The following is a 21,696-nucleotide window of genomic DNA, read 5'->3' on the forward strand; positions in this document are numbered from 1 at the left end:
ATAGCACAGCCCACGTAGTATATAACACAGCCATGTAGTGTAGTATATACAGACAGTAGTCTACATGTCCCAGCATCACTCACTCAGATGCCATACTGTAGGTCTTTGCTCCAGGATGGAAGACTTCTTCACTTTCCCCATCACGGACACACACTGATGCTGCACTGCTGCTCGTCTTTCTGCTTGGCGACGCGCTGCTCATTCTCCGGGCACTGGACGGTCAGACCCCGCATGCCGCGGTGCTGGATGTTGATGATTCCCAGGGCATAACGGACCGCTCTGAGCTCTTAGGATTACGAGCTCATCCTCACTCTCACCCGGAATTGATAACACGAACCGGATGTCACTTTGGGTATCCATGGTGAGACTGCTGATCAATGGCGACGCGTCATGGCTCTCCAGCAGCTGCAAAACTCCTAGAGCTCTGTGCCACCTGCTGCCGGGGATGTGCTCTGAGTCCTGGGAGTTGTGTGTATTACAGGGGACAGGGGATGTAGTCCTGCTGCGGGGGCCCCCCAGGAGCCTCAGTGTCGTACTTTCAATGGGCCCCCCACCTCGCCAGGGCCCCGGCACTTGCCCGGGTGCACCGGGTGCTGACGCCGGCCCTGGCGAATAATATCGCATGCCCCACTTTTCAGTTTTTGAATTTCCACAAAGATTTAAAATAACCAATAAATTTTGTTCAACTTCACAATTGTGTTCGACTTGTTGATTCTTCACCTAAAATTTACATTTGGTATCTTTATGTTTGAAGCATGATATGTGGGAAAAGGTTGAAAAGTTCCAGGGAGCCGAATAGTTTTGCAAGGCACTGTATTTGTGTGTGTATATATACACTGCTCAAAAAATTAAAGGGAACACTACAATACCACATTCTAGATATCACTGAATGAAATATTTCAGTTGCAAATCTTTATTTATTACATAGTTGAATGTGTTGAGAACAATAAAATATAAAAATGATCAATGCAAATCAAAATGAATATCCCATGGAGGTCTGGATTAGGAATCATACTCAAAATCAAAGGGGCAAATCATATTACAGGCTGATCCAACTTCAGTGGAAATGCCTCAAGACAAGGAAATGATGTTCAGTTGTGTGTGTGTGTTGCCTCCATGTGCCTGTATGACATCCCTACAATGCCTAGGCATGCTCCTGATGAGGCGGCAGATAGTCTCTTGAGGGATCTCCTCCCAGACCTGGACTAAAGCATCCACCAACTCCTGGACAGTCTGTGATGCAACATAACGTTGGTGGATGGTGCGAGATATGATGTCCCAGATGTGTTCAATCGGATTCAGGTCTGGGGAATGGGTGGGCCAGTCCATAGCTTCAATGCCTTCATCTTGCAGGAACTGCTAACACACTCCAGCCACATGAGGTCTGGCATTGTCCTGCATTGGGAGGAACCCAGGGTCAACCCCACCAGCATATGGTCTCACAAGGGGTCTAAGGATCTCATCTCTGTACCTAATGGCAGTTAGGCTACCTCTGGTGAGCACATGGAGAGCTGTGCGGCCCTCCAAAGAAACGCCACCCCTCACCATTACTGACCCACTGCCAAACCGGTCATGATGAAGGATGTTGCAGGAATCAGATCTCTCTCCATGGTGTCTGCAGACTCTGTCACATGTGCTCAGTGTTAACCTGCTTTCATCTGTGAAGAGCAAAGGGTGCCAGTGGCGAATTTGCCAATCCTTGTGCTCTGTGGCAAATGCCAATCGTCCTGCACGGTGTTGCTTCCCAAGTGGACAGTTTGATTTCACAGAAGTTTGATTTACTTGGAGTTATTCTGTTGTTTAAGTGTTCCCTTTATTTTTTTTGAGCAGTATATATATATATATATATATATATATATATATATATATATATATATTACAGACCAAAAGTTGGGACACACCTTCTCATTTAAAGATTTTTCTGTATTTTCATGACTACGAAAATTGTAAATTCACACTGAAGGCATCAAAACTATGAATTAACACATGGGGAATTATATACTTAACAAAAAAGTGTGAAACAACTGAAATTATGTATTATATTCTAGGTTCTTCAAAGTAGCCAGCTTTTGTTTTGATGACTGCTTTGCACACTCTTGGCATTCTCTTGATAATCTTCAAGAGGTAGTCACCGGGAATGGTTTTCACTTCACAGTTGTGCCCTGTCAGGATCAATAAGTGGGATTTCTTGCCTTATAAATGGGGTTGGGACCATCAGTTGTGTTGTGCAGAAGTCTGGTGGATACACAGCTGATAGTCCTACTGAATAGACTCTTAGAATTTGTATTATGGCAAGAAAAAAGAAGCTAAGTAAAGAAAAACAAGTGGCCATCTTTACTTTAAGAAATGAAGATCAGTCAGTCTGAAAAATTGGGAAAACTTTGAAAGTGTCCCCAAGTGCAGTTGCAAAAACCATCAAGCGCTACAAAGAAACTGGCTCACATGAGGACCGCTCCAGGAAAGGAAGACCAAGAGTCACTTCTGCTTCTGAGGATGTTTATTCGAGTCACCAGCCTCAGAAATCGCAGGTTAACAGCAGCTCAGATTAGAGACCAGGTCAATGCCACACAGAGTTCTAGCAGCAGACACATCTCTACAACAACTGTTAAGAGGAGACTTTGTGCAGCAGGCCTTCATGGTAAAATAGGTGCTTAGCTGCTAGAAAACCACTGCTAAGGACAGGCAACAAGCAGAAGAGACTAAAGAACACAAAGAATGGACACTAGACCAGTGGAAATCTGTGCTTTGGTCTGATGAGTCCAAATTTGAGATCTTTGGTTCCAACCACCGTGTCTTTGTGCGATGCAGAAAAGGTGAACGGATGGACTCTACATGCATGGTTCCCACCGTGAAGCATGTAGGAGGAGGTGTGATGGTGTGGGGGTGCTTTGCTGGTGACACTGTTGGGGATTTATTCAAAATTGAAGGCATACTGAACCAGTATGGCTACCACATCATCTTCCAGCGGCATGCTATTCCATCCAGTTTGTGTTTAGTTGGACCATCATTTATTTTTCAACAGGACAATGACCCCAAACACACCTCCAGGCTGTGTAAGGGCTATTTGACCAAGAAGGAGAGTGATGGGGGGCTATGCCCGATGACCTGGCCTCCAGTCATCAGACCTGAACCCAATCGAGATGGTTTGGGGTGAGCTGGACAGCAGAGTGAAGGCGAAAGGGCCAACAAGTGCTAAGCATCTCTGGGAACTCCTTCAAGATTGTTGGAAGACTATTCCCGGTGACTACCTCTTGAAGCTCATCAAGAGAATGCCAAGAGTGTGCAAAGCAGTCATCAAAGCAAAAGGTGACTACTTTGAAGAACCTAGAATATAAGACATATTTTCAGTTGCTTCACACTTTTTTGTTAAGTATATAATTCCACATGTGTTAATTCATAGTTTTGATGCCTTCAATGTGAATGTACAATTTTCATAGTCATGAAAATACAGAAAAATCTTTAAATGAGAAGGTGTGTCCAAACTTTTGGTCCTTACTGTATATATATTATAAGTAGGGTACAATAATGATGAAAGTTACTAATTCCACATTCAGATTATGGCCCCAGCAATGATCACTGGAACCTTCTATAGTTTCGAAATTTATCTGTAACCAATGCCATCAGAACAGTATGTTTTACAACAGTAAGGTTGTAAATGTCTTGAGACAGCTCATTGATTTTACCCATCATTAGGGTTGAGCAAAACAGATCGGCACTTTTCAAAAGTCACCGATTTTTAGCAAAGTCGGGTTTCGTGAAACCCGACCCGATCCCACTCTGGGATCGGGTCGGCGATATGTACTCCAAAGTCGGGTTTCGTTATATATATATAAAACGAAACCCGACTTTGGAGTACATATCGCCGACCCGATCCCAGAGTGGGATATATATATATATATATATATATATATATATATAAAATCATAGAGACACACACATATATATATATATATATATATATATATATATATACATTTATATTTACTTCAGCGCGATAGTGTTGAAAAGCCGGTAATTCAATTGCTGGCTTTTCATTTCTCCTGCCTAAACCCGACATGATATGAGACATGGTTTACATACAGTAAACCATGTCATATCCCCCATTTTTTGCATATTACACACTACTAATGTTAGTAGTGTGTATGTGCAAAATTTCGGCGCTCTAGCTATTAAATTTAAGGGTTAAATCGCGGAAAAAATTGGCGTGGGCTCCCGCGCAATTTTCTCCGCCAGAGTAGTAAAGCCAGTGACTGAGGGCAGATATTAATAGCATGGAAAGGGTCAATGGTTATTGACCCCCCCTGGCTAAAAATATCTGCCCCCAGCCACCCCAGAAAAGGCACATCTGTAAGATGCACCTATTCTGGCACTTGGCCACTCTCTACCCATTCCTGTGTAGCAGTGGGATATGGGGGTAATGAAGGGTTAATGCCACGTTGCTATTGTAAGGTGACATTAAGCCAGATTAATAATGAAGAGGCGTCAATTCTGACACCTATCCATTATTAATCCAATTGTATGAAAGGGTTAAAAAAAACACACGCACATTATTAAAAAGTATTTTAGTGACATAAACACACAGGTTGTTTTAATATTTTATTGCTCGCTCAATCCACCTGAAGACCCTCGTTCTGTAACAAATTAAAAATAATACACCAACAATATCTCATACCTTCCGTTGATCTGTAACGTCCCACGCTGTAAATCCATCTGAAGGGGTTATAATATTTTACAGGAAGGAGCTCTGCTAATGCAGCTGTGCTCGTGGCTGTAAAACCCCGGGGAATGAAGGTAATGTAGGTCAATGACCTATAGTTACCTTCATTCGCGGTGATGCACCCTCTGCTGGTTGTCCTCATATGAACTCGAGCCTGGGAACTTGTCTGATTTTTTTCCCACGCTAGAAGGACATCCAGCAGAGGGCGCAATAAAGGATCTGAAGGTAACTATAGGTCATTGACCTACATTACCTTCATTCCCCGGGGTTTTACAGACACGAGCACAGCTGCATTATAGCAGAGCTCCTACTTGTAAAATATTTTAACCCCTTCAGATGGATTTACATTGTGGGACGTGACAGATCATGGAAGGTATGTATATTGTTGTTTTTTTATTTTTCCTTTGTTACAGAGCGAGGGTCTGCAGGTGGACTGAGAGTACAATAAAATATTACAACAACCTGTGTGTTTATTTCATTAAAATACTTTTTAATAATGTGTATGTGTTTTTTTTAACCCTCTCATACAATTGGATTACTAATGGATAGGTGTCAGAATTGATGCCTCTCCATTATTAATCTGGCTTAATGTCACTTTACAATAGCAAGGTGACATTAACCCTTCATTACCCCATATCCCACCGCTACACGGGAGTGAGTAGAGAGTGGCCAAATGCCAGAATAGGCGTATCTTCCACATGTGCCTTTTCTGGGGTGGCTGGGGGCAGATGTTTTTAGCCAGGGGGGGGAAAAAACCGTGGACCCTCTCCAGGCTATTAATATCTTCCCTCAGTCACTGGCTTTACCACTCTGGCGGAGAAAATTGCGCGGGAGCCCACGCCAATTTTTTCTGCAATTTAACCCTTAAATTTAATAGCTAGAGCGCCGAAATTTTGCACATACACACTACTAACATTAGTAGTGTGTAATATGCAAAAAAAAGTGGGATATGACATGGTTTACTGTATGTAAACCATGTCTCATATCATGTCGGGTTTAGGCAGGAGAAATGAAAAGCCGGCAATTGAATTACCGGCTTTTCTGATATATCGCGCTGAAGCAAATATAAAAAAAGAAAATTTCCCATTGACTTTGCATTGGGTTTCGTGTTTCGGCCAATCCCCGACCCCAACTTTTCAATAAGATCGGCCGATTTCACTCGACCCGACTTTTGAGAAAGTAGGGTTTCGTGAAACCCGACTCGATCTCAAAAAATAAAAAGTCGCTCAACCCTACCCATCATGAGGTGTTTCTTATGTGGCACCTTGGTAATGAGACACCTTTTCATAGGTTGTCAGTTGAATCAGCTGATATTATTTTTCAAAAAGTAATTATTAATAGATTTCAGTTGGTATCATATTTTTCCATGTCTTTTCATACCTCTCTTTCTTAGTGTGTTTAGTACTTTTTCCCTGTGTCATACACATTACAATTTATGAAAATCTATTGTTTGATTTCTTTTTCTGTGTAGATTGAATGGGTTGTTACTGTTATCTGGTGAGAATTTCATGTCAATTGTACCTTTAGAAATATATTTACTTTCACTGGCTGTATATATATACACTGTACACACACTATACAAACAGTATATATGACAAAGCACTAAGCTTCAATGTAAAAATTATATATTTAGTACATTTGACATGGTAAAAAAAAATTTTTTTTTCACATTTGGAGTGCAACAGGTTTTTTTTTACTTACTACTTGGTAGGAAGCTTAAAAATAGAGTCCTTGGATTTTTACTCACTGCCTAAACATGACACTTCTTTCTTTTATGTATATTTATCGCAAACATTTATTTTACCCTTTAGTATAGTAAGCTAAAGTCGAGACTATCTTGCTTGTATGTCTTGTGATCTCCCTAAGTATAATGAGAACAGTAGCATGATACAAGTTGACACTTGACAATATTGAACTTGCTAACATTTAACATCTGCAGTAGTTTTGCAAAATAAAAGCCCTGATTCATCAAAGCTTTTAAAAAGACTTAACATTTTTGCACATCAGGGGGTGTGCAAAAATGTTGTGACTTTTGTTACTTTCATGCCAGTTACGCCAACTTTTGTTAAAAAGGAAAACTGCGGCAAAATGGGGCTTTATGAGGATGTGATGCCTTATGCTAGAAATCTTACTCGAGCCTCTGACTCGGGTAAGATTTGTGGTGAGTTGCACAGAGATTCATGCCATTTTTCAGATTCAGCTGATTAATTAGAAGGGTCTGACTAACAGTCTCCACAAGAACCGCAACAAAATCACCAGTCTTGATTAATCTGTGCCTAATTATCCAGAGTTGTTTAACACTCTACAGGACAACTCTTACCTTATCAAAGCATACCAGGTTTATTCTCCCACATACATTGATCCTTTCAGGACTAATGCAAAATATTTTTTTCTTTTTAAGTCGTTTTTGAGCATACATGATGGCTGTTGCAACTGCTGCAGGAAGTACTGGAGGTATTGCAACGGTTACCACAAGTAATGACTTGACAATGACATCTCGAGCTGTTGCCTAAAATATAAACCATGCCAAAAGAGTCATTGTTACATGAGTTACATGGAACTGAGAAAGACATTGAAAAAAAGACTACTAATACCAGCAATCACATTTGTTTTGCAGCTAAGTACTATAGCACATGAGTGTCCATTGTCTTGCTAAACTGACCGAAACCTGTCATAGGAGATTAATCGGACAGATGCGTGAGCATGTGCAGTAGGAAGTTCCACTGCTGTGACCTTGGGGAAGCTGGACACTACATGGTGTAGGTTATCTATAGGTCATTGCAACCACTCAGCATTCAGTAAGACCAGATGGACAATAATTAAACAGGTTCTGGTCATGTGATACTGATGAGCTATCATGAAAATATGTAATTATTATCAGACTGGTATCTAATTATAAAAACCAGAGTTGAATTTTCAAATGGATTCCTTATGTAAGTCTCCGGATGTGTGAAGGTATTTTCTTCTAGTTGCAGCCATTTTAAGGGAGCAGTAAATGCACTGTGCTCTGCCATCTTTTAGCCCACTCATGTGATTTACCCTAAAATTCACCACTAGTTCAGTATTTGTATCCCAGAAAGCCTTCATATTATGCCCTAATCAAGGAAAAACAACCAAGTGATATAAAAAAATAATTTGCTAATATTGTGGCTCAGCCTATGTACCTCCAAGAGTAACCAAGGGAAGGGCTTCATCCAAGAACTTACCAAATTTGTTGTAATCATGATAGAAAAAACCCCCTGAAAGGTGTTCCCAAGATCTCCATTCCTTTTTCTCCTAGCAATGAGACAATGCAGCTGGCACACATGCGCATAATTTCCAGTGCTAGTAGAAGAAGGTGTTGGAGTTGCTAGACCCTCAATCTTGTCTCATTAGACATGAGTAGACTAGATTTGGTATGGCTGTTCTAGGATGAGATGCTATCATGTTGACTTACGTAGTTACTGTACATATACCATGCAACACCCTTTCCCGACTTGTGGTGTATATGTTTTATATTTTTATCATTTACATAGACTTTTCTTACTATTGTGTAGATATACATTATACATTTTTACTTAATGCCATTATCGGGCTGTGATTATGATTAGAGTTAGGGTTATAATAATAATAATAATCTTTATTTATATAGCGGTAACATATTCCGCAGCGCTTTACAGTTTAACATCTTCAAACACAACAGTCATAAGTAACAATGTTAACAATACAATAATTAAAGCAACTCAAGATGACCCTGCTCATGAGAGCTTACAATCTACAATGAGGTGGGGAAATACAAAGTACAGATGAATATTTACAATGATGTATTTACAATGATGGTCCAGCCATCTTCAGGGAATGGGGGAAAGATGGAAGTAGTGAATGTAGGACCTTGGGATTGAACACATCCTCCACATGCCGAGGATTGCAGGCCCTACGTCAATCAGGGTTGCCCCCACAGTCTACAGCTCCTGCACCTCCTCCTCCTTCAGCCTCCATCTCTGAAATCAACACATCAGTTAGAAGCTGGAAGCACTGTAGCACTGCCTCAGCCAAGCGGCAACAGGCTGTGTTGAAGCTAATCTGCATAGCCACACATGGCTATCCGCTTCCTGATTTTGCCTGTTTGGTGTTATCCTCCTCCTTATCCTCATCCTCATCATCTACAACCAGTGCAACACCAGGGTGAATGTATTGCGTGATGCAAAAGTCACTCAATTTCTGTGCAAGGGTGTTTTTCTGATGCCCGTTACTAATTAGAAACCAAAATAAACTCCCCCCTGGGGGAACTGTGATAAAAATGAGATGTATGTATATTTTTCCCATTTATTCTCATATATTCCAGTTTTAATATATCTGCACCGTCCTATTATGACCCAGTGTATACCTTTACAATATGAAAATATTGAAATACTATTATATATTTTTTTATATCCCTGTCTCTGAGCTGTTGCTAGGGACAAACATATCTTGGTGGACACAATCTGGCATCATATATATGAACCTGTGTTCGGTCCTCCTTTTTGGTATTTACTTTCATCGGTGGATTCACATTCTTTTTTTGTTGTTGAATTTCAGTATGGTTTCTCTTTGTCTCCTCATTCTCCACCACTAGATCACCATTCACCACGCTTAACGTGTTCTGTGGTGCTTTAGGCAGTCCAGTTTTTAGCAAGGGTGTCTATGTTGGCCACAGTATATTTTTAAAAAATGTATTCCCCTTCGGGAAATGTTTGTCAGCCCATGCACTGCTTTGACACTTTTAATTCCCTACTCAACCCAAGAGTGCAGGCCCCAACCATGGATCTCCATGCTGACTATCTGGCCAAATGATTCAAAGAAAAAATTGACCACATCCGACAGAAAATTCTCCCAGTCCCTTCATACCATGCACTGTCCTCCCTCACCCACAGTAATCAGGATCCTTGCATCTTCTCACCCGACCACTTGCACCAGTGACCCCATTCCATAACATCTCCTCCAGTCCCTTTCCCCAGCTGTCACCTCTCACCTAACAAAAATGTTCAACATTTCTCTCTCTTCCGGTATTTTCCCTCCTCATTTAAGCATGCCATCATACATCCATTACTTAAAAAACCATCCCTCGATCAAAGCTGTGCCGCTAATTATAGACCTGTCTCTAATCGTCCCTTCATCTCTAAACTCCTCGAGCGCCTGGTCAACTCACGTCTTATCCGCTATCTCTCAGATAACTCTCTTCTCGACCCTCTACAATCCTGTTTCTGCTCTTTACACTCTACTGAAACTCCCCTCACTAAAGTGCTAATCTACTAACAGCTAAATCTACTGGTCACTACTCCATGCTAATTCTCTTGGATCTCTCCGTAGCATTCGATAATGTGGATCATCAGGTCCTCCTCACTATGCTCTGCTCCATCAACCTCAAGGACACCGTTCTCTCCTGGTTCTCCTCCTATCTCTCTGACCACTCCTTCACTGTATCTTTTGCTGGTTCCTCCTCCTCTCATTTTCCCCTTACTGTTGGGGGTTCCTCAAGGATCAGTCCTAGGTCCCCTCCTCTTCTCTTTGTATACTGCCCCTATTGGACAAACAATCAATAGATTTGGTTTCCAGTACCATTTCTATGCTGATGACACCCAATTATACACTTCTTCTCCTGATATCACGCCTGCCTTTTTAGAAAACACCAGTGATTGTCTTACCGCTGTCTCCAACATCATGTCCACTTTCTATCTGAAACTGAACAACATGTCAAAAACTGAACTCCTGGTGTTCTCTCCCTCTACTAACCTACCTTTGCCTGACATTACCATCTCTGTGTGTGGTTCCACCATTACTCCCAAGCAACATGCCCATAGCCTTGGGGTCATACTTGATTCCGAGCTTTCATTCACCCCCCACATACGATCAGTGGCTCGCTCGTCTTATCTGCATCTCAAAAACATTTCTAGAATTCGCCCTTTTCTTACTTTCGACTCTGCAAAAACTCGTACTGTTTCACTCATTCATTCTCATCTGGACTATTCTAACTCTCTACTAATCGGCCTCCCTCTTACCAAACTCTCCCTGCTCCAATCTGTCCTGAATGCTGCAGCCAGGATCATTTTCCTCACCAACCGTTCCACCTACCTTGTGCCAGTTATTTCACTGGTTACCCATCCACTCTAGATTCCAGTTTAAAACCATTACCCTCATCCACAAAGCACTCCATAGCTCAGCACCACCCTACATCTCCTCTCCCCCCTGGTCTCAGTCTACCACCCTACCCATGCTCTCCGTTCTGCTAATGACCTGAGGTTAGCATCCTCAATAATCAGAACCTCCCACTCCTGTCTCCAAGACTTTTCACGTGCTTCGCCAATTCTTTGGAATGCACTACCCAGGATTAGGGTTGAGCGAAACGGGTCGTTCATTTTCAAAAGTCGCCGACTTTTGGCAAAGTCGGGTTTCATGAAACCCGATCCGACCCCTGTGCGGGGTCGGCCATGCGGTACGCGACTTTCGCGCCAAAGTCGCGTTTCAATGACGCGAAAAGCGCCATTTCTCAGCCAATGAAGGTAAACGCAGAGTGTGGGCAGCGTGATGACATAGGTCCTGGTCCCCACCATCTTAGAGAAGGGCATTGCAGTGATTGGCTTGCTGTCTGCGGCGTCACAGGGGCTATAAAGGGGCGTTCCCGCCGACCGCCATGTTACTGCTGCTGATCTGAGCTTAGGGAGAGGTTGCTGCCGCTTCGTCAGAAGCAGGGATAGCGTTAGGCAGGGTCCATTAACCACCAAACCGCTTGTGCTGTAGCGCTTTCCACTGCCCAACACCACCTTCGGTGTGCAGGGACAGTGGAAGCTACATTTTTTTTTTTTTCCCCTCAGCGCTGTAGCTCATTGGGCTGCCCTAGAAGGCTCCCTGATAGCTGCATTGCTGTGTGTACGCCGCTGTGCAAACCAACTGCTTTTTTCAAAGCACAAATCCTCTTGTTCCTTCCTTTCTGCACAGCTATCTTTTTTGTTTGTACACACTTTTTATTTAATTTGTGCATCAGTCCACTCCTTATTGCTGCCTGCCATACCTGGCTGAGATTACTGCAGGGAGATAGTAATTGAAGGACACTCCCTGTTTTTTTTTTGTTTTTTTTTTGTGGGAGATTAAGATTGACATTTCTGCTAGAGTGCCATCCCTGTGTGTGCCATCTCTCACTCAGTGGGCCATAGAAAGCCTATTTATTTTTTTGCTTGATTTGGGTTATAAAATCTACCTGAAAAAATCACTACATCAATCAGTGGGAGAAAAATATTGGCCTCAGGGCTTGTGTGCCACTCTTGACTCCTGTGTGTGCCATCTCTCACTCAGTGGGCCATAGAAAGCCTATTTATTTTTTTGCTTGATTTGGGTTATAAAATCTACCTGAAAAAATCACTACATCAATCAGTGGGAGAAAAATATTGGCCTCAGGGCTTGTGTGCCACTATTGACTCCTGTGTGTGCCATCTCTCAGTCAGTGGGCCATAGAAAGCCTATTTATTTTTTTGCTTGATTTTGGTTCTAAAATCTACCTGAAAAAATCACTACATCAATCAGTGGGAGAAAAATATTGGCCTCAGGGCTTGTTTGCCACTCCTGACTCCTGTGTGCATCATCACTCACTCAGTGGGCCATAGAAAGCCCATTTTTTTTTTTTTTTGCTTTATTTGGGTTCTAAATTCTACCTGAAAAAATCAATAAATCAATCAGTGGGAGATTATTATTGGCCTTTGGGCTTGTATGCCAGTCCTAAGCGTGCCATCTCTCTCTCTCAGATAGTGGACCATAGAAAGCCTATTTATTATTTTTTTTATTGGGTTTATAAATTTTCCCTGGAACAAAAAAAAAAAAAGTGGGAGATTAATATTGGCCTCTGGGCTTGTGTGCCAGTCCTGAGCGTGCCATCTCTCTCACAAATAGTGGGCCATAGAAAGCCTATTTATTTTTTTGCTTGATTTGGGTTCTAAAATGTACCTGAAAAAATCACTACATCAATCAGTGGGAGAAAAATATTGGCCTCAGGGCTTGGGTGCCACTCCTGACTCCTGTGTGCATCATCACTCACTCAGTGGGCCATAGAAAGCCCATTTTTTTTTTTTTTTGCTTTATTTGGGTTCTAAATTCTACCTGAAAAAATCAATAAATCAATCAGTGGGAGATTAATAATGGTCTTTGGGCTTGTGTGCCAGTCCTAAGCGTGCCATCTCTCTCTCTCAGATAGTGGGCCATAGAAAGCCTATTTATTATTTTTTTTATTGGGTTTATAAATTTTCCCTGGAAAAAAAAAAAAAAAAGTGGGAGATTAATATTGGCCTCTGGGCTTGTGTGCCAGTCCTGAGCGTGCCATCTCTCTCACAAATAGTGGGCCATAGAAACCCTATTTATTTATTTTTTTTTGGTTTTATAAATTCTCCCTGAAAAAAAAAAGGGAGATTAATATTGGCCTTTGGGCTTGTGTGCCAGTCCTAAGTGTGCCATCTCTCTCTCTCTCTCAGATAGTGGGCCATAGAAAGCCTATTTATTATTTTTTTTATTGGGTTTATAAATTTTCCCTGGAACAAAAAAAAAAAGTGGGAGATAAATATTGGCCTCTGGGCTTGTGTGCCACTCCTGACTCCTGTGTGCGTCATCTCTCACTCAGTGGGCCATAGAAAGCCTTTTTTTGTTTTATTTGTTTTCTAAATTCTCCCTGAAAAAATCATTTTATTTTATTTGGTTTCTAAATTCTTCCTGAAAAAATCATTTTATTTTATTTGGTTTCTAAATTCTTCCTGAAAAAATCATTTTATTCTATAATTTTTTTTCCTAAAGTCTCCCTGGAAAAAAAAAAAAAAACAAATCAGTGGGAGATTAATATTGCCCTTTCTGCTTGTGTGCCAGTCTTGACTCCTGGGTGTGTCATCTCTCTCTCTCTCTCCAATTGTGGGCCATAGAAAGCCTATTTTTTTTTAGCTTGATTTGGGTTCCAAAATCTACCTGAAGAAATCACTACATCAATCAGTGGGAGATAAATATTGGCCTCTGGGCTTGTGTGCCACTCCTGACTCCTGTGTGCGTCATCTCTCACTCAGTGGGCCATAGAAAGCCTTTTTTTGTTTTATTTGTTTTCTAAATTCTCCCTGAAAAAATCATTTTAGTTTATTTGGTTTCTAAATTCTTCCTGTAAAAATCATTTTATTCTATTTTTTTTTTTTTCCTAAAGTCTCCCTGAAAAAAAAAAAAAATCAAATCAGTGGGAGATTAATATTTACATTTGTGCTTCAGTGACAGTCCTGCGTGTGTGGCATCTCTCTCATTTGTTGCCACCAACAACAGAGTGTGTAACATTGTGCCTGATTTTCGTTGTGGTCTCACTCACCTGTAAAGGGGTAGCTAAATCATACTGAAGTTATAGCTCACCGTGTAATTTGTGTGACAGCAACAAATACCGTTAGTTTGTTTACGTTTTTAAAACAATGAGGAAGTCTGGTGGAAGAGGTCGTGGCCGGGTACGTTCATTGTCAGCTGGTAATGAGGGTAGTGGTAGTGGTGGAGCATCAGCTGGTCGTGGGAAAAAAAATATTGCACCTAAGTCTGGAGCTGTGGAGCCAGGTTCATCGTCTGGCTACACAAGGCCTCGAACGCTCCCTTTTCTGGGAGTAGGAAAACCGCTTTTAAAGCCGGAGCAGCAAGAGCAAGTTTTGGCTTATCTTGCTGACTCAGCCTCTAGCTCTTTTGCCTCCTCTCGTGAAACTGGTAAATGTCAAAGCAGCGCGTCGTTAGTGGATGTTCACGGTCAGGGACAAGTCGCTTCCTTGTCCTCTTCAGCAAAAACAACAACAGAGAAGAATGCAGCAGGCGACACAACGGGTTACTCCATGGAGCTCTTTACACATACCGTCCCTGGCTTAGAAAGTGAAGCAGTTAACAGTCCATGCCCATTACAAGTTGAATCTGACATGGAGTGCACTGATGCACAGCCACAGCCAGACTACTATGCTGGTCCTTTGACTCAGACCACAACATTGCCCTCGCAGGGTAATGATCAAGAAACAGACCCTGATGAGACTATGTTGCCCCATCACGAACGCTATACCACCGACCGACACGGTGACACAGACGAAGTTGCACACGAGCTACAAGAAGAGGTAATAGATGACCCAGTTCTTGACCCCGATTGGCAGCCATTGGGGGAACAGGGTGCAGGCGGCAGCAGTTCTGAAGCGGAGGAGGAGGGGCCGCAGCAGGCATCAACATCGCAACAGGTTCCATGTGCCGGGCCCGTATCTTGCCCAAAACGCGTGGCAAAGCCAAAACCTGTTGGAGGACAGCGTGGCCATCCGGTTAAAGCTCAGTCTGCAATGCCTGAAAAGGTATCCGATGCTAGAAAGAGTGCAGTCTGGCATTTTTTTAAACAACATCCAATTGATCAGCGCAAAGTCATCTGTCAAAAATGTTCAACTACCTTAAGCAGAGGACAGAATCTGAAAAGTCTCAATACAAGTTGCATGCATAGACATTTAACCACCATGCATTTGCAAGCCTGGACTAACTACCAAACGTCCCTTAAGGTGGTAGCACCCTCGGCCAATGAAGCTAGTCAGCAACGCAACATCCCTTCCGGCAGTGTAGGGCCACCATTTTCCGCACCACCTGCAGTATCTGTGCAGGTTTCTTTGCCAGGCCAAAGCAGTCAGGGTCAGGGAATCACCAGTTTCGTAGTAGGAAACACTGCATCTAGGGCACCGGTGGCAACAATACCATCTCCCACCGTCTCTCAGTCTGCCATGTCCACCGGCACCCCCGCTAGTTCCACGATCTCCAGCTCTCCAGTCCAGCTCACCCTACATGAGACTATGGTTAGAAAAAGGAAGTACTTAGCCTCGCATCCGCATACACAGGGTTTGAACGCCCACATAGCTAGACTAATCTCGTTAGAGATGATGCCCTACCGGTTACTTGAAAGCGAAGCTTTCAAAGCCCTGATGGACTACGCTGTACCACGCTACGAGCTACCCAGTCGACAATTTTTTTCCAGAAAAGCCATCCCAGCCCTCCACCAGCATGTTAAAGAGCGCATCGTCCATGCACTCAGGCAATCTGTGAGCACAAAGGTGCACCTGACAACAGATGCATGGACCAGTAGGCATGGCCAGGGACGTTACGTGTCCATCACGGCACACTGGGTAAATGTGGTGGATGCAGAGTCCACAGGGGACAGCAAGTTTGGGACAGTTCTGCCTAGCCCACGGTCTAGGAAACAGTTGGCTGTAGCCGTTCGCACCCCCTCCTCCTCCACTTCGTCCTCCTGCAGAAGCGAGAGCTCGTCCACAGACCGCAGTCGCACAACCACTCCATCCGCAGCTGCCACTGTTGCACACCAGGTCTCCCATTATGGGGCAGCTACTGGCAAACGTCAGCAGGCTGTATTGGCTATGAAGTGTTTGGGCGACAACAGACACACCGCGAAGTTCTGTCCGAGTTCTTGCAGAAAGAAACGCAGTCGTGGCTGGGCACTGTAGATCTTGAGGCAGGCAAGGTAGTGAGTGATAACGGAAGGAATTTCATGGCTGCCATCTCCCTTTCCCAACTGAAACACATTCCTTGCCTGGCTCACACCTTAAACCTGGTGGTGCAGTGCTTCCTGAAAAGTTATCCGGGGTTATCCGACCTGCTCCTCAAAGTGCGTGGACTTTGCTCACATATCCGCCGTTCGCCCGTACACTCCAGCCGTATGCAGACCTATCAGCGTTCTTTGAACCTTCCCCAGCATCGCCTAATCATAGACGTTGCAACAAGGTGGAACTCAACACTGCACATGCTTCAGAGACTGTGCGAACAGAGGCGGGCTGTTATGTTTTTGTGGGAGGATACACATACACGGGCAGGCAGTAGGATGGCAGACATGGAGTTGTCAGGTGTGCAGTGGTCGAAGATTCAAGACATGTGTCAAGTCCTTCAGTGTTTTGAGGAATGCACACGGCTGGTTAGTGCAGACAACGCCATAATAAGCATGAGCATCCCCCTAATGCGTCTGCTGATGCAAAGTTTGACGCACATAAAGGATCAGGCGTCTGCAGCTGAGGAAGAGGAAAGCCTTGATGACAGTCAGCCATTGTCTGGCCAGGGCAGTGTACAGGACGAGTTAGCGGGCGAAGAGGAGGAGGAGGACGAGGAGGATGATGGGGATGATTATATTTTTAATGAGGAAGCTTTTCCGGGGCCACTGGAAATTGGTGGCGCGGCAAGGCCGGGTTCTGGTTTTTGGAGGGACACAAGTGACGTGGATTTGCCTGAAACTGCCCCTCAACCAAGCACAACCGCAGATTTGAGAACTGGAACTTTGGCCCACATGGCGGATTATGCCTTACGTATCCTCAAAAGGGACACACGCATAACTAAAATGATGAACGATGACGATTACTGGTTGGCCTGCCTCCTTGATCCTCGCTATAAAGGCAAATTGCAAAATATAATGCCACATGAGAACTTGGAACTAATATTAGCAACCAAACAATCAACTCTTGTTGACCGTTTGCTTCTGGCATTCCCTGCACACAGCGCCCGTGATCGTTCTCACACGAGCTGCAGGGGCCAGCAGACCAGAGGAGTTAGAGGGGCAGAAATCAGAAGTGGCGTTGGCCAGAGGGGTTTTCTGACCAGGTTGTGGAGTGATTTTGCTATGACCGCAGACAGGACAGGTACTGCAGCATCAATTCAAAGTGACAGGAGACAACATTTGTCCAGTATGGTTACAAACTATTTTTCATCCCTTATCGATGTTCTCCCTCAACCGTCATTCCCATTTGATTACTGGGCATCAAAATTAGACACCTGGCCAGAATTGGCAGAATATGCATTGCAGGAGCTTGCTTGCCCGGCAGCTAGTGTCCTATCAGAAAGAGTATTCAGTGCTGCAGGTTCAATACTAACAGAAAAAAGGACTCGTCTGGCTACCCAAAATGTAGATGATCTAACCTTCATTAAAATGAACCACAACTGGATTTCGAAATCGTTTGCCCCACCTTGCCCGGCCGACACCTAGCTTTCCTATGAATAGGTCTTGCCTGTGGACTATTCTGAATGCCTTTTCCAATCTCGTAATTTTCTGCACCTGATTGTCCAGCATACGACATGTTTACACCTCACTAAATGGCCAAACTCCCCACACGGGGCCGTGGTATCGACACTTGGCAACAGCACCCGTGAGAGTGCTGTTTGTCTGAAGAGGTGGGTGTGCCCGCTTTTGGTCGATGGCACTGCCACTGGGTCCCTCCTAGTACAATAAAGTGTCTCTGGTGGTGGTGGTGCGCACCCAACGTCAGACACACCGTTGTAATATGAGGGGCCCTGGACCTGTACCGCCGGCCACAAGACAGTTCCCCCCCCCCAGCTCAAACAGTGCTCTACCACTTGCAAAATTATCTCACAGCTCCACCAATGTTTAGTCTATGTGCTGACATCCTTCAATGCCTGCCACTGACAATACCATTGTGTTGACATTTTTGTTATGTTAGGCCTTCGAAGCCTGTCTGCGGTCACTCCTTCCACTATGCCTCCACTGACCACACCACTGCTGCCCGTGTACCCCTGGAACCAATTTAAAATTGCCTACAGCCAGCCCAATTTTTTTACTTTAGGCCTTCGATGCCTGTCTGCGGTCACTCCTTCCACTAGGCCTCCACTGACCACACCACTGCTGCCCGTGTACCCCTGGAACCAATTTAAAATTGCCTACAGCCATGTGTTATTATTTTAGGCCTTCGATGCCTGTCTGCGGTCACTCCTTACAATATGCCTCCACTGACCACACCACTGCTGCCCGTGTACCCCTGGAACCAATTTAAAATTGCCTACAGCCAGCCCAATTTTTTTATTTTAGGCCTTCGATGCCTGTCTGCGGTCCGTTCTTTCTACTACTACTACACTGACCAGGCCACTGCTGCCCGTGTACCCCTGGAACCAATTTAAAATTGCCCACAGCCATGTGTTATTATTTTAGGCCTTCGATGCCTGTCTGCGGTCACTCCTTCCACTAGGCCTCCACTGACCACACCACTGCTGCCCGTGTACCCCTGGAACCAATTTAAAATTGCCTACAGCCAGCCCAATTTTTTTACTTTAGGCCTTCGATGCCTGTCTGCGGTCACTCCTTCCACTAGGCCTCCACTGACCACACCACAGCTGCCCGTGTACCCCTGGAACCAATTTAAAATTGCCTACAGCCATGTGTTATTATTTTAGGCCTTCGATGCCTGTCTGCGGTCACTCCTTCCACTAGGCCTCCACTGACCACACCACTGCTGCCCGTGTACCCCTGGAACCAATTTAAAATTGCCTACAGCCAGCCCAATTTTTTTACTTTAGGCCTTCGATGCCTGTCTGCGGTCACTCCTTCCACTAGGCCTCCACTGACCACACCACAGCTGCCCGTGTACCCCTGGAACCAATTTAAAATTGCCTACAGCCATGTGTTATTATTTTAGGCCTTCGATGCCTGTCTGCGGTCACTCCTTCCACTAGGCCTCCACTGACCACACCACTGCTGCCCGTGTACCCCTGGAACCAACATCAGAAAATATAAAAATAAGTATTTTGCTTATAAAAAAGAAAATACTGGAGAGATATCAAATGCAGACATTTTAACATTAAAAACAAACACATACAACAAAAATCTGGTACAGTACTAAAAATGGCCACCAGCTACAATAACTTTCTCCTGCAAGTAGTTAACTGAAAGTTTTTTTCAATTTAAAACACAGATATGGCATCCACCGAGTGTTGTCCTGTCGCGTCTTCTTTATATTATTGCCAAGAAGATGCAAAACAATGAAAATAATAAAATCATTATTTACCAAAAAAATAGAGTAAGTCAAAACCACATTGCAAATAAACATTCATTACAAATAAAGAAGCAGGGCGCGTCCGAGGGTGAGTATATACCTAATAAGAATATAATCACCCTCGGACGCGCCCTGCTTCTTTCCGACAGCCTTCCTTCCTAAGAATCAGCCCTTCCGTGGTGTAGAGAGAGGGTTTGTTACACTCCAAGGTGTTCCCCAGGTTGCCTTTCCTGAGCTTCGATCTTCATGCTCTCGTTTAGTAGTTGTCGGAAAGTAGGCTGCATTAGGCCTACAAATTGGGTATGGGGTGGAGAGAGATGGTGTGTTACACTCCAAGGTGTTCCCCAGGTTTCCTTGCCATTGCTTCGGTCTTCCGACTCTCGTTTAGTAGTTGTAGAAAACTACACTGCATTAGGCCTACAAAATGGGTATCGGGTGGAGAGAGATGGTGTGTTACACTCCAAGGTGTTCCCCAGGTTGCCTTTCCTGAGCTTCGATCTTCCGGCTCTCGTTTAGTAGTTGTTGGAAACTACACTGCATTAGGCCTACAAATTGGGTATGGGGTGTAGAGAGATGGTGTGTTCCACTCCAAGGTGTTCTCCAGGTTGCCTTTCCTGAGCTTCGATCTTCCGGCTCTCGTTTAGTAGTTCTTGGAAACTACACTGCATTAGGCCTACAAATTGGGTATGGGGTGTAGAGAGATGGTGTGTTCCACTCCAAGGTGTTCTCCAGGTTGCCTTTCCTGAGCTTCGATCTTCCGGCTCTCGTTTAGTAATTGTTGGAAACTATGCTGCATTAGGCCTACAAATTGGGTATGGGGTGTAGAGAGATGGTGTGTTCCACTCCAAGGTGTTCCCCAGGTTTCCTCGCCAATGCTTCGATCTTCATGCTCTCGTTTAGTAGTTGTTGGAAACTACGCTGCATTAGGCCTACAAATTGGGTATGGGGTGTAGAGAGATGGTGTGTTCCACTCCAAGGTGTTCTCCAGGTTGCCTTTCCTTAGCTTCGATCTTCCGGCTCTCATTTAGTAGTTGTTGGAAACTACACTGCATTAGGCCTACAAATTGGGTATGGGGTGTAGAGAGATGGTGTGTTCCACTCCAAGGTGTTCTCCAGGTTGCCTTTCCTGAGCTTCGATCTTCCGGCTCTCGTTTAGTAGTTCTTGGAAACTACACTGCATTAGGCCTACAAATTGGGTATGGGGTGTAGAGAGATGGTATGTTCCACTCCAAGGTGTTCTCCAGGTTGCCTTTCCTGAGCTTCGATCTTCTGGCTCTCGTTTAGTAGTTGTTGGAAACTACGCTGCATTAGGCCTACAAATTGGGTATGGGGTGTAGAGAGATGGTGTGTTCCACTCCAAGGTGTTCCCCAGGTTTCCTCGCCAATGCTTCGATCTTCATGCTCTCGTTTAGTAGTTGTTGGAAACTACGCTGCATTAGGCCTACAAATTGGCTATGGGGTGTAGAGAGATGGTGTGTTCCACTCCAAGGTGCTCTCCAGGTTGCCTTTCCTGAGCTTCGATCTTCCGGCTCTCGTTTAGTAGTTGTTGGAAACTACACTGCATTAGTCCTACAAATTGGGTATGGGGTGTAGAGAGATGGTGTGTTCCACTCCAAGGTGTTCTCCAGGTTGCCTTTCCTGAGCTTCGATCTTCCGGCTCTCGTTTAGTAGTTCTTGGAAACTACACTGCATTAAGCCTACAAATTGGGTATGGGGTGTAGAGAGATGGTGTGTTCCACTCCAAGGTGTTCTCCAGGTTGCCTTTCCTGAGCTTCGATCTTCCGGCTCTCGTTTAGTAGTTGTTGGAAACTACGCTGCATTAGGCCTACAAATTGGGTATGGGGTGTAGAGAGATGGTGTATTCCACTCCAAGGTGTTCCCCAGGTTTCCTCGCCAATGCTTCGATCTTCATGCTCTCGTTTAGTAGTTGTTGGAAACTACGCTGCATTAGGCCTACAAATTGGGTATGGGGTGTAGAGAGATGGTGTGTTCCACTCCAAGGTGTTCTCCAGGTTGCCTTTCCTGAGCTTCGATCTTCCGGCTCTCGTTTAGTAGTTGTTGGAAACTACACTGCATTAGGCCTACAAATTGGGTATGGGGTGTAGAGAGATGGTGTGTTCCACTCCAAGGTGTTCTCCAGGTTGCCTTTCCTGAGCTTCGATCTTCCGGCTCTCGTTT

The 21,696-nt window shown here is 44.1% G+C and overlaps 1 protein-coding gene across 2 annotated transcripts in view; it reads right to left on the reverse strand.

The window, feature by feature from the left end:
* LOC138638126 (probable cation-transporting ATPase 13A4) overlaps window positions 1-21,696 on the reverse strand; it is a 355,111-nt gene that overhangs the window by 198,787 nt on the left and 134,628 nt on the right. For both annotated transcript variants that reach the window (XM_069727157.1, XM_069727156.1), the window contains exon 12: window positions 7,038-7,226. In XM_069727157.1, the coding sequence (XP_069583258.1) occupies window positions 7,038-7,226 (189 nt within the window). The remainder of the gene's footprint in view (window positions 1-7,037; window positions 7,227-21,696) is intronic.

The sequence above is a fragment of the Ranitomeya imitator genome, chromosome 5, assembly GCF_032444005.1.
Source record: "Ranitomeya imitator isolate aRanImi1 chromosome 5, aRanImi1.pri, whole genome shotgun sequence".
In the NCBI taxonomy this organism is placed as follows: Eukaryota; Metazoa; Chordata; class Amphibia; order Anura; family Dendrobatidae; genus Ranitomeya; species Ranitomeya imitator.